Source organism: Xenopus laevis, chromosome 6S (assembly GCF_017654675.1).
Source record: "Xenopus laevis strain J_2021 chromosome 6S, Xenopus_laevis_v10.1, whole genome shotgun sequence".
In the NCBI taxonomy this organism is placed as follows: domain Eukaryota; kingdom Metazoa; phylum Chordata; class Amphibia; order Anura; family Pipidae; genus Xenopus; species Xenopus laevis.
In genome coordinates, this window is record NC_054382.1 from 9076792 (window position 1) to 9091084 (window position 14293).

Below are 14293 nucleotides of genomic sequence, written 5' to 3' on the forward strand. Positions count from 1 at the left end.
AGCGTAAGTAATGCCCAACTAACATGATAGCAAAGAATTTGGAATTATTTCTTAGGGTGACAGGTCCCCTTTAAGATGAAACACACAGCAAAACACAGAGAATTACTGCATAAAAGGCAGCACTTGAGCAAGTGTCAGTTGCAATGTGCATGCATCTAACCCTGTGATTTCAGTGATGCATTGTTTTTTTAAATTTATTTAAACAGCACCAGCATGAAATGCAGCCAATGGGGAGCTTGAGCAGGCGCAGTACCTTCAGAATGCTTAGATGGAGTTAAAGTTGCTGCAGAACTGAACATTGGATCTGAAGAAGGATCCAGGAAGCTTGTATTGACGTTTGCCTTGTACAAAATGTTTGACGTATCTTCAGCCAGATTGTCGGCGCTTGCCTTGCTTTGCCTGCTTGTATCCAACAGATTTCGGCCAAAAAACGCTTCCTGAAATGAAAAGAAATGGTTAAGCAAAATGAATGCAATAAAAAATACCCTGTTTATTCTGGGAAAATATCTTTCGTTTAGAAGAATTCATCATGAAGAGAGGGCAGAGTTAAATAGTCACACCACATACCATCTCTATGCGTGCATGCTTGCACTCTGCTCCCTTATCTTAAAGGAGAAGGAAAGGTTAAAACTAAGTAAGCCTTATCAGAAAGGTCCATCTAAATATACCAGTAAACCCCCAAAGTAATGCTCTGTCAAAAGAAACAGCAAATTTCCTTTTATTGTGTACTCATGGGCTTCTGTATCAGATTTCCTGCCTTCAGCTTAAACCTCATTGCCCCGGGCGTGAGCATGCTCAGTTTGCTCCTCTTCCCCACCCCCTCCCTTCTCTACTGTAATCTGAGCCCAGAGCAGGGAGAGACTCAGGCAGGAAGTGATGTCACACCATGTTAATACTGCAGCTCCTATCCTAAACAAACAGAGAGTTTCTAGAGCTTTTTACTCAGGTATGGTAAAACATTCTACAGAATAAATATAGCATTGTAGCTTGTACTATTGCAGCTAATCTATTGGTAATAAAATGCCTCTGTAGCTTTCCTTCTCCTTTAAAGGAACAGTAACACCAAGAAATGAAAGTAAAGTAATGAAAATATAATGTAGTGTTGCCCTGTACTGGTAAAGCTGGTGTGTTTGCTTCAGAAACACTAATATAGTTCATATAAACAAGTTGCTATGTAAGAGGCCCTTTTAAGCAGACAAGAGGCAGATCATTGTTCTGTAACCATATCAAAGACTTAAAGGAAAACTATACCCCCCAAACAATGTAGGTCTCTATAAAAAGATATTGCATAAAACAGCTCATGTGTAAAACCCTGCTTCATGTAAATAAACCATTTTCATAATAATATACTTTTCTAGTAGTATGTGCCATTGAGTAATCATAAATAGAAAATTGCCATTTTAAAAAATAAGGGCCTCCCCCTGGGATCGTAGGATTCACTGTACTCACAAACATACCAACAAACCATACATGTTAGGTCACATGAGCCAATTAACAGACAGAGTTGTGTCTTTTGCTTCAACACTTCTTCCTGTTACAGTTAGAGCTGCAGTATTTCTGGTCAGGTGATCTCTGAGGCAGCACAGAGACCATCACAAAATGGTGGTTCAAGGCAAGAGATGTAAAAGGGCAAGATTTACTTAAATATATATTCCAGTTTGGAGAGATTCTTTAATATGCCACTTAATATGATATGAACTATCTGTTGCTGAAGTGTTCATTTTGGGGGTATAGTTTTCCTTTAACTCTTTTATGCAGAAAAAGAGAATGTGCAGAGGAGAGAAAAAAACAAACATAGTACAGGTATGGGACCGGTTATCCAGAATGCTCGGAACCTGGAGTTTTCTGGATAACTGATCTTTCCGTAATTTGGATCTTCATTCTAAAGTCTACTAGAAAATCATGTAAACATTAAATAAACCCAATAGGCTGGTTTTGCTTCCAATAAGGATTAATTATTTCTTAGTTGGGATCAAGTACAAGCTACTGTTTTATTGTTACAGAGTAATTCGGAGCTTTCTGCTACAAACTGTGATCAAATCCGCTAGGGTTTTTTACGCTTATTTATTATTGCATTTTCCCAAAAATTAGCTTTGCAGGAAAAAATCCGATTTTTCACCCGAAAACTCTGATTTCTTATGCTTTTTTGCCCGAAAACCCCAAAAACTGCGGGGTATTGCTCGAAACCCAGCGCACATCAAAAAATCATTGAGGCTTCTCCAATTGACTTATATGCAACCTTCACAGGTCTGAGATGCCTGATTTTCAGATTCAGACTTTTTCATCCTCAGGGTATAATAAATTCAGAAAAATTCGTGATTTTTTAAGAGTCCGATTTTATATATATATATATATATATAAAAAAAAAAACATAACATTTTTGGGGATTTTTGCATTCGGAGTTTAGTAAGTAACCCCCATGGTATTGGCTTCACATTGGGCTAAAAATTCATACAATTTTTAAAAATGGCCCCTTTATGGCAGCTCCCTATAGATGTTCACTGGTCCCTGTCCATGTTTCAAATGAGGGGTGCACGTGTCCTAATGGTCCCTGCCAGAAGAACAGCGGGAGGGTGATAGCCAATCACAGACCTGCAGTCAAAGACCGGCTTCAGGTCATCCTGGCTGCTGATTGGTTCCTATCATACAGTGCCTTGTGCTGAGGGCTCCCCTGCACCGCCAGAGAATTAAGTGGGCAGTAAATGAAACAGATGGGTGGGACCAGTAGGGTTTTTGCAGAAATATTCAATAAATCAAATTAAAACACTACTTTTTTAAAAGTATAATCCTTCTGTATTTAGAGGAGTGTAATACAATGGTACATTCTTGTTTTTCACACAAAATGTCTCTTTTAATTGTGTCTGGCCCCACTCTCTTTGCGGGTGCTTGGCTTCATTTGACACAGACACCTATAATGGGAAACTAAAGTGGCCGTTACCTGTAAATATGCAGGGAACGTTTCTTCCAGTTTGTTTTTCTTTTTCCGGTAGCGCTTCTTTACTTTCTCTGTGCCGTCAGAGCCAGGAATACAATCATCTACTGGTGTTTCTGGCAGCTGTTCATTCCAGCCTTTAGATGGACATAAATGGGGATTATACCAAAGTGTGAATATTAGGGGCAGATTTATCAAGGGTCGACTGAATTCGAGTAAAAAAGTTTGAAATTCGAAGTAATTTTTTGGATTTATTGAATAGGATACTACGACTTCGAATTTACTTCGAATTCGATTCGAAGTAAAATCGTTCAAATATTCGACCATTCGATAATCAAGTACTGTCTCTTTAAAAAAAACTTCGACTTCAATAGTTCACCAAATTAAACCTGCCGAAGTGCTATGTTAGCCTATGGGGACATTCTAATGCATTTTTCTAAGTTTTTTGTAGTCGAAGTAAAATCGTTCGATCGATCACTGAACTATTTAATCGTAACGATTTTACTTCGACCGCAAAAAGGTCAAATTCAGTAAAAAAAAACTTCGATATTCGAAGTATAGCCATTCAATGGTTGAATTTCGAAGTATATTTCACTTCGAAATTTGACTTTTGATAAATCTGCCCCTTACAGTCACCAAACTGTTGCTTCCTAAAAAAAATCACAGCATAAATCCCAACAACTGTAGCTCCAGTGCCCATGATCATAGTTTTTGTTTGGATAAACAAAGGACCAATTCCATGGTTTTACCAATAATATTCATTCAGAGCAACTGCTGCTTGTGCCACATCGGTTACACATGTCAATGACTGGATGCCTTGAAATAGGAAGATGCCAAGAAATATTGCGAGTTTCACCTTTAAGTTAATCTTTTCAATTGGTCTTCACTTTTAATTTTTTACAGTTTTTTTATTATTTGCCTTCAATGTTTCCAGCGTTCACATGACGGTCACTGACCCAATCTTAAAAACAAATGTTCGGTAAGGCTACAAATGTATTGTTATTGCTACTTTTTACTGCTCCTCTTTCTATTCAGGCCTCTCCTATTTATATTCCAGTCTCTTATTCAAATCAGTGCATGGTTGCTAGGGGAGATTTGGAAAATAGCAACCGGATGGGTGAAATTGCAAACTGGAGAGCTACTGAATAAAAAGCTAAATAACTCAAAAACTACAAATAATAAAAAATGAAAACCAATTGAAAATTGTCTCAGAATATCCCTCTCTACATCCTACTGAATGTTAACTCAAAGGTGAACAACCCCTTTAAGGTGATGCTGCCCTTCCCCCAGTGCAGTCTGACATACAAGAACAAGTAAATCATTTCTATTTTTACTAAAATAGTCAGCAAGCAAGCTGGTGTACAAAGCCTGTAACGTTTGGCATATCCCTGTATTAGTACCTGATTCTATCAATGTGAACACACAAGCAATTATATTCCCGCTATATATGAATTCGATTACAGATGTGTCAAGACTAGACCTTCCTTCTATTCTATTGGTTAATTGATGTACTTTGGTGATTGGTGGGACTAGGGTATATAGTTGGTACACCAATTTGTTCTTGTTCAGCCTATGATTAAGTGTCTCAGTGCATGAAACGCGTGAGGCTATGTATTAATTTACTTTATGGCCCGAAATAAAGTTCTCAGTTCTTTAAACAAGCCTGTTTTTGTGGGATCTGTGAGTGCCTGCTGTTTTCTGTTTGGTTTGAGGTCAAGACCAGAACGTACAATAGAGAACTATAGTGTACTGTATGCCACAGCTCAAACTCCTATGATGAACATTATTTTATTTGCACATACTTTCATCTTTACCAGGAAGGAGCTCAGACACAGAACCAGAAGAATCTTTCCTGGAAAGCGACCGTCGGGATTTTCCTTGACCAGTTCGGCTTCTTTGGCGAACCATAAATCCACCGATACCTGGTAGTGAGGACACCAGAAAACACATCAGTTAGTTGAAAGAAGAACGCAGACAGTAATAAATTCTCAACTGCGTGTGTGTCTGTATATGTGTATGTGTATATATATAGGATCTAATGTTGTGTATTCAATAAAACAACACTTCATTCACTAAACTAATGGGAGAGTGGAGAGTGAGTGAGTGAGAGAGTGAGAGAGTGAGAGAGTGAGAGAGTGAGAGAGTGAGAGAGTGAGAGAGTGAGAGAGTGAGAGAGTGAGAGAGTGAGAGAGTGAGAGAGTGAGAGAGTGAGAGAGTGAGAGAGAGAGAGAGAGAGAGAGAGAATAATCAGCCTCATTGCACCCCCGTCTAATGATTTTAAAAATTAGTGGTGAGCACATATATATATATATATATATATATATATATATATATATATATATATATATATATATATATATATATATATATATATATATATATATATATATATATATATATATATATATATATATATATATATATATATATATAGTCACATCTGGTGCACGACGAGCAAAAGAAGCAAACGCCTGGGTGCTGGTTATACAATTTCATACAATAATTCCAAAATCAAACTGTATAATACAGGTCTTTATCCAAGTAGAAAAAAGTGCTTTATTCAACGTTTCAGCCCATTGACCCGAGCTGGCTTCTTTTTCCTGAAGACGGCCTGAGTCAATGAGCTGAAAAGTTGAATAAAGACCTGTATTATGCAGTTTGATTTTGGAATTATTGTATGAAATTGTATAACCAGCACCAAGGCGTTTGCTTCTTTTGCTCGTCGTGCACCAGATGTGACTGTGTGTGACTGTGTGTGACTGTGTGTGTGTGTGTGTGTGTGTGTAGTTGTGCTCACCACTAATTTTTAAAATCATTAGGCGGGGGTGCAATGAGGCTGTGACCACAAAATACATATAGACAAATACAAGATTCCTCTGCACTCAACCCATTATCAATATATTTAAGACAGAGACATTTTGTGCTACTGCTACTGAAAAATGCCTTACCCTTTAAACAAAACAGGGATTGTTTGTCCATATATTGCAATATATTTAAGCTGAACAACTACGTCAAAGTCATCCCATATCTGGCCAGTCCTACACTCAAATTAGCTCCCACCCATCGCAACTATAGTCAGGTGATCCCACTGGTGTCTAATAAAAGGGCAACTAAGTTTGGGAGTTTTACTTTGAGAGCAGCAAGTAAGTTGCAGGTAAAACAGTCCCTGTGTAAAATGTATAATGAAGCAATAGAATTCTTAATGAATCAGATGAAAATTAAGCGTAGGACTGGCCAGATATGGGATGACTGTGACGTAGTTGTTCATCTTAAATATATTGTAATATATGGACAAACAATCCCTGTTTTGTTTAAAGGGTAAGGCATTTTTCAGTAGCTGTTTGCACAAAATGTCTCGATGTCTTAAATATATTGATAATGGGTTAAGATATAATTAATCCTTATTGGAAGCAAATCCAGCCTATTGGGTTTATTTAATGTTTATATGATTTTCTAGTAGAATTAAGGTATAAAGTTCCAAATTACAAATAGATCCATTCTCTGGAGCATTCCAGATAACAGGTCCCATACGTGCGTGTGTGTGTATATATACATGCCTGATTTCCAGCTAAAGCTAAAAACAATGTACCTGGTCTGTATGGCTTTCTCTTGCGTTTTTTCAATCCGTCCATCGCTTCTGTCCCCTTAGAGTCATCGTCTATAGGCTCCCGTTCAGGGCTGGAGTCTGACTTCACATCACAGTCCATAAGGTCCACTTCTACAGCACAAAATATAAACACTGTAAGAACCCAGCTTTTAAGTGACAGGATTTAGTGACTCCTGTAAAGGACACGCTGTATTCCTTATGGATCTTTGGTCAATCATAGCATACAATAGCAATATAATTTTCTACAAGTCCTATTAAAGTACATGCTGCAGAGACCAGACACAGCACAAAGCTGAAACACCTTAAAGGGGTTGTTCACCTTTAATTTAACTATTCGTATGATGTAGAGAGGGATATTCTGAGACAATTTGCAATTGGTTTTCATTTGTTATTATTTGTGGTTTTTGAGTTATTTAGCTTTTTATCCAGTGGTTCTCCAGTTTGCAGTTTCAGCCATCTGGTTGCTAGGGTCCAAAGTACCATAGCAACCATGCACTGATTTAAACATGAGACTGGAATATGAATAGAAAGATGAGTAATAGTAGCAAAAGTAGTGGTAGTAAAAGTAGCAATAACAATAACTTTGTAGCCTTACAGAGCATTTGTTTTTTTTAGATGGGGTCAGTGACCCCCATTTAAAAACTGCAAAGGGTCAGAAAAAGAAGGCAGATAATTCTAAAACTATATAAAAATAATAATAAAGACCAATTGAAAAGTTGCATAGAATTAGTCTTTCTATAACATACGAAAAGTTAACTTAAAGGTGAACTACCCCTTAAACACTTACCTCTGCTATCGTCCATTTCTCCATCTCTGGAGTGCTCCAACTGGGGATAGGGTGGTGTCTGCAGTACGGCCACACTGTTTTGATTAATTATTTTTAACTTCAGCTTTGGTTTGGACCTCTTCTTTCGCTGGACTGTGATTGTTAAGCTCTGTAACTGGGAGAGCCCTGATTCTGTCAGACAGACCCCGTCCTGTGTGAAGGTTTTCAGCAGATCTAAAAATCATTTATAAAGTATATAAAGTTATCTTACAGATGCAGAAAGAGAAAGGGGTCATTAAAGGAACAGTTTTGTATAAAAATAAAAACTGGGTAAATAGTCTATGCAAAATAAAAAATGTTTCTAATATAGTTAGTCAAAAATGGAATGTATAAAGGCTGGAGTGACTGGATGTGTAATATAATAGCCAGAACACTACTTCCTGCTTTGCAGCTCTCTAACTCTGAGTTAGTGTTCTGGCTATTATGTTAGACATCCAGTCACTCCAGTCTTTATACATTACATTTTTGGCTAACGAACTATATTAGGCTGTGCAAAATAAAAAATGTTTCTAATATAGTTCATTACCCAAAAATGTAATGTATAAAAGCTGGAGTGACTGGATGTGTAACATAATAGCCAAAACACTACTTCCTGCTTTGCAGCTCTCTAACTCTGAGTTAGTCAGTGACTATAAGGGGGGGGGGCACATGGGACATAACTGTTCAGTGAGTTTGCAATCGATCCTCAGCATTCAGCTCAGCTTCAGAAAAAAACAGTTATGACCCATGTGACTCCCCCTCAAGTCACTGATTGGTTACTGCTTGGTAAACCAATCAGTGGAAACCAAGAGAGCTGAAAAGCAGGCCACTGAGCCGAATTGGTATGCCCTGTTTTATCTTAAATTGCCTCATCAATGTTTTCATAAAGTTGTTGGTATTTGTCTAATCTGCCCAGTAGATGTCTCGCTGATTTTCGGTAATATGCTGGTGGAGCAGGCTGTTAAAGGAGAAGGAAAGCTACTGAAGCAGTTTATTGCCAATAGATTAGCCACAATAGTGCAAGCTGTAACACTATATTTATTCTGCAGAATGCTTTACCCTACTTGAGTTAACAGCTCTAGAAACTTTCTCTATTTGTTTAGGATAGGCGCTGCCATATTAGCTTTCCGTGACATCACTTCCTGCCTGAGGGGGGAAAAGTGAGGGGGGAGAGGAGCAAACGGAGCATGCTCAAGCCCTAGCCCTGGAGGTTTAAACTGAAAACAGGAAGTCTGATACAGAAGCCCATGAGTACACAATAGAAGGAAAGAAATGTGATGTTTCTTTTGACAGAGGACTCAGAGCAGCATTACTTTGAGGGTTTACTGGTGTATTTATATAGACCTTTCTGATAAAGCTTACTTAGTTTTAGCCTTCTCTTCTCCTTTAAAAGGGCCCTTCCAGACCTTACCATGCAATGATCTCAGAAAGCAGCACACCGACAGCGTATGGGATTTATACCAGATTGTTGCTTTCGTGGCCCACAGATATTTACATATTTATACAAATTTATTTGCAGGTGTTTAGTCTTACCGGAGTCTCTTGTTTTTGGAACAATGTGAGCATCAATTGTTGGCTCAATGTCTTCTAAAAGAAAGGGAAAAATACCCCTTTAATGATAAAGTATTTAACGTTATCTGCAGAAACTTAGACCACAGCAGGGATAATAAATTTGTGTGTAGTATACACCAATAAAAAACATATATACGCACAATTACAATTTAACAAATATATGCTACAGAATAAACATGGCACCGCAGACAATTCTATTCTCTGTAGAATAAGCTGGGTCCATCGGACATGTTTTATGTCGATAACCAGGGCCGGACTGGGCTGGAGGGACACAGGGAAAAACCTGGTGGGCCCCAGCTGACCCAGGTCTGCTTCCTGGGGGGGGGGGGGGAAAGGTGTCCCTTTGTGGGGCACTTGCGGCTGGGGTGGGGGCCCCAGGTGGCAGCCACGGACTATTACTCCTTGTGCCTGGACAATCCAAATTTGCATATGCAAATTAGGGGTGGTTGGGAAATAACATTACTTTTTGTCAGAAAAGAAGACTTCTTTCTTTCCTGCCCCTAATTTGCATATGCAAATTAGGATTCGGACTTGGTTCGGTTTTCGGCCGAATCTCTCACCTACGATTAAGGGGATTCGGGTGAATCCCAAATAATGGATTTGGTGCCTACAATAAACTGGTATTCAAATACACTTTTTCAATATCCTTTAGTATATACAGGTATGGGACCCATTATCCAGAATGCTCGTGACTTGAGGTTTTCCATATAACAGATCTCTCAGTAATTTATAATAGTCTATGGGAGACAGCCTTTCCATAATTGGGAGCTTTCTGGATAATGGGTGCCCAGATAACGGACCCCATACCTGTACTTGGAATTTACTAGAAAGGGTTTGACATACAAATAAGAAAGAATTAGGGATGCACTAAATCGAGGGTTCGGGATTCTGCCTTTTTTCAGCATTATTCGGATTTGGCCGAATCCTTCTGCCCGGCCGAACTGAATCCGAATTTGCATATGCAAATTAGGGATGGGGAGGGAAATCGTGTGACTTTTTTTGTCACAAAACAAGTAAAAAATGTTTTCCCCTCCACACTCCTAGTCTGCATATGCAAATTAGGATTCGGTTCAGTATTTGGCCGAATCTTTCACAAAGGATTCGAGGGTTCAGCCGAATCCAAAATAGTGGATTTGGTGCACCCCTAGAAAGAATACAGAGTAAATTTAGCTTACCGTGTGTAATTACGTAGGGTTTACACGCCACACAGTCAAAGCCGCTGTCTGCAGCCAATTCAACCTCTGCCTCTGTGTTAAGGTTCTGACAGCTGGCATGAGACCACCTGAAAAAACAGAATAATAGAGACTAAGCTTCAGGCTACTTCATGCAGGTCTGATAATAAGGGATGTGCTGGAGAGAACTTACCGACTGCACTGTCTGCATTGAAGGATAAGCTCCTCCTCGATGTAGTTCTGGCAGCAGACGGGACAGGTGGACAGGCTGGAGCAAGGAGCACACTGTGTGTAATTGTTCTGCCATTCACACCTTAATCCTGGAGTTATTGCTTTGCAGTTTGTGCAGGAAACACACCTAGAAGACATTAACGAGTCAGTCCGTATCTATGTAGGTTGCCTTAGGCTTTCTCAGTCATCCTCATAATTAAAGGAATTGTTCAGTATAAAAATAAAAACTGGGTAAATAAATAGATAGGCTGTGCAAAATAAAAGATATTTTCAATATAGTTAGTTAGCCAAAAATGTAATGTCTAAAGGCTGGAGTGACTGGATGTGTAACATAATAGCCAGAACATTACTTCCTGCTTTTCAGCACTCTTGGTTTCCTTTGATTGGTTACCAGGCAGTACCAATCAGTGACTTGAGGAGGGCCACATGGGTCATAATTGTTGCTTTTGAATCTGAGCTGAATGCTGAGGATCAATTGCAAACTCACTGAACAGTTTTGTCCCATGTGGCCCCCCTTAAAGTCAATGACTAACACAGAGTTAGAGAGCTGAAAAGCAGGAAGTCGTGTTCTGGCTATTATGTTACACATCCAGTCACTCCAGCCTTTATACATTACATTTTAGCCTAACTAACTATATTAGAAACATTTTTTATTTTGCACAGCCTATTTAACCAGTTTTTATTTTCACACTGAACTGTTCCTTTAAAGGGGAACTATCGCAAACATGAAAATGTAATATAAGCTTTAGCATACTGAAATAAGAAACTTTCTAAACACAATCAATTAAATATTCTGCATTGTTTCTGAAATAATCAAGTTCATCTTCACTATTCCTCTCTCAGCATCTCTTTCTCTTCATTCAGGAGTTGGGTGTCTGATATTCATTGACAGTTAGATCCAATATACAGTTTTTAAAGGGGGGCTTCCTTTCCCTATAAGATGTATTATTATACTCTAATAAAATCACCAGACATCATGTCTCTCTACATGCAGAATTTGTGCAAAAGGCAGTTATTTTGTTAGATTTTGTTTGTACTGGAATCAGTTATTTGAGTGAGCTCTAATACATCTGCTAGGAAAGAAGCCCCCCTATAAGATATATTGGATCTAACTGTCAATGAATATCTGACACCCAACTCCTGAATGAAGAGAAAGAGATGCTGAGAGAGGAATAGTGAAGATGAACTTGATTATTTCAGAAACAATGCAGAATATTTAATTAATTGTATTCAGAAAGTTTCTTATTTCAGTATGATGAAGCTTATATTAAACTTTCATTTTCAGGATATTTCCCCTTTTAGCACAAAAGGAGCAGCTGCCAAACCAACCATTTGCACTTCCAGCCTCCCTTGGGGACGGTCTGTAGAGGAGGATCCAGGCAGAAGGTATGGTAACTAATATCACAGTCGTCACAGAGGAGCAGCCGTCCAGGATCAGTCGCTTTCCCACAAGCTTCACACACTGTGCACTCCAGGCATCTCCAGCCTTTGCACAGGATCACTTTAGTTATCTACAAAGAGGGCAATAAACACACACAAAGATTAATGCTGGATAAATACGCACACTGATATACTATAAAACAGGAACTACATTTTTATTTTTGCATTGAAACACGTTGTTACTGTTCAGAAATTCTTAATAAAAATTCTTGATTAAAAACAAGCAATTTTTTACTCCTTGCTTTTCTTCAAAACCTTAGGCGTAAGATGTTAATCTATTAATACATTTTTTTTGCAGTGATTTTACTTAAGTTCTCTGCCGTAACCCACAACGATTCAGTATTAAAGCAAACCATTTTCAATAACGCTGTAAAATATTCATAATTATTAGTAGGGATGCAGCGAATCCAGCATTCGGATTCGGCCGGCCGAACCAAATCCGAATTTGCATATGCAAATTAGGGGCGGGGAGGGAAATCGCATGACTTTTTGTCACAAAACAAGGAATTAAAAAATGTTTTCTCCTTCCCACCACTAAATTGCATATGCCAATCAGGATTGGGATCGGTATTCGGCCGAATATTTCACCGCATCGGGGGTTCGACCGAATCCAAAATAGTGGATTTGGCGCATCCATAATTTGGATTCAATTTGGGATGCATAGAATCCACCATTTGGGATTCGGCCCAAATCCCCGAATCCTTCATCAAAGATTCGGCGAATACCGAAACTGTATGCAAATTAGGTTTTACTTGTTTTGTGACGAAAAGTCACATGATTTCCCTTCACACCGCTAATTTGCACAGTTCTCCCCTCCTCTCCTGCTGCGTCTGCCCAGTGTTGGTTAGAGAGGCGGCACCTCTCCCAATCTATAGTCAGGAAATATTACCAAGCACTCAATGGCTAGTGAAGTGGGGTGAACCCCTGCACGTTTATTTGTGTCAGTGATGTAACGTTTCGGGGCATTTCCCTTTGTCAGACATCTGTCTGACAATCGTTACATCACTGACGCAAATAAACGTGCAGGGGTTCACCCAGGTCTGGACCGAGAATCAAAATAGGCCCTGGCATTTCAGGTACCCAGAGGCCTCAACAGGCCCCAAAGAGGCCCAAACAGCCCCCCAGCAGCTCACTAAAAAGTGAGTGTCTATGGCATCTTACAGCAGCCCCTCTGGCATTTGCCAGAACTCACAGATTGCCAGTCCGGGCTTCACCCCACTTCATTAGCCATTGAGTGTTTGGGTTTCCCAAGCTATAGTCAGGAAATATTACCAAACACTCAATGGTTAGTGAAGTGGGCTAGCATGTTTATTTCCGTCAGTGATGCAATGTTTCGGGGACATACCCTTCGTCAGACATGTCTGATAAAGGGGTACGCTCCCGAATCTTATGTGGTGGGAAATTAAAAAAAATAAAAACTCCATTTCTTCTACTGACCTTAATACTGACACAGTAGGGATGGTAACACTGTCCACACTGGGAGCAAGCGAGTAACCTTCCTTCTGCCCCTTGGCCGAAACTTCCACATACAAGACACATATCCTAGAGGAGAACAGAAGTGGCTGAATGCTTGTTCTACAGACACCTTTGGGTTATTTACCAAAGGTCGAATTTTAGAGTAATTTGAATCTTTTTTTAAACTCTAATAAATTCGATTTATTCACAATTCGAATTGCATGTTATTTATGAAAAAATTTGAATGGCTTAAAATCGGATTCGAAATGAGTTTTCCTAAAAAAAAAGGCAATTTGAGTTTTCGGGTGGGGACTATTCGATTCAAATTTTTTTCTGAAGTGCGACAATTTTTTAGACAAATTTTTTATGGACGCACAACTATTTTTTTCTCCCATTGGAGTCCCTCTTTTACAGAAGAAATACATAGTTATGTTTTAGGCCATAAACCTATAAATATCCTTATGATAGGGGTGATGACATTTACCAGTACAGGTATGGGACCTGTTATCCAGAATGCTCGGGACCTGAGGCTTTCCGGATAACAGATCTTGCCGTAATTTGGTCTTCATCCCTTAAGTCTACTAGAAAATCATGTAAACATGAAATAAACCCAATAGGCTGGTTTTGCTTCGAATAAGGATTAATTATATCTTAGTTTGGATCAAGTACAAGTTACTGTTTTATTATTACACAGAACATTACAAAATTTGGATTATTTGGATAAAATAGAGTCTATGGGAGATGGTCTTTCTGTAATTCGGAGCTTTCTGGATAAAAGGTTTCCAGATAATGGATCCCGTACCTGTATTTCTCAACATGTTGCATTTTTGCATGTTACTAACAAAACATAACTTAAAGCTGAAGGTATAAGCACCCCGGCATTAAAGGGACTCATGATTTTTATAATTTCTAAATGACACTGTTTACACTGCAAATAATTCACTCTACAATATAAAATTTCATTCCTGAACCAGCAAGTGTATTTTTTTAGCTGTAATATTGGTGTGTAGGTGCATCTCAGGTCATTGTGCCTGGTCATGTGCTTTCAGAAAGAGCCAGCACTTTAGGATGGAACTGCT

The 14293-nt window shown here is 38.8% G+C and overlaps 1 protein-coding gene across 10 annotated transcripts in view; it reads right to left on the reverse strand.

The window, feature by feature from the left end:
- Nucleotides 1-14293, reverse strand: part of kmt2c.S (lysine methyltransferase 2C S homeolog) — a 142061-nt gene that overhangs the window by 40552 nt on the left and 87216 nt on the right. For 9 of the 10 annotated variants that reach the window (XM_018269007.2, XM_041567350.1, XM_018269015.2 and 6 more), the window contains 10 exons: nt 13197-13301; nt 11649-11830; nt 10282-10446; nt 10092-10198; nt 8878-8931; nt 7327-7539; nt 6522-6650; nt 4735-4854; nt 2939-3069; nt 254-437 (listed from right to left, as the gene is read on the reverse strand). In XM_018269007.2, the coding sequence (XP_018124496.1) occupies nt 254-437; nt 2939-3069; nt 4735-4854; nt 6522-6650; nt 7327-7539; nt 8878-8931; nt 10092-10198; nt 10282-10446; nt 11649-11830; nt 13197-13301 (1390 nt within the window). The remainder of the gene's footprint in view (nt 1-253; nt 438-2938; nt 3070-4734; nt 4855-6521; nt 6651-7326; nt 7540-8877; nt 8932-10091; nt 10199-10281; nt 10447-11648; nt 11831-13196; nt 13302-14293) is intronic. The other variant, XM_018269010.2, reaches the window with a different exon arrangement.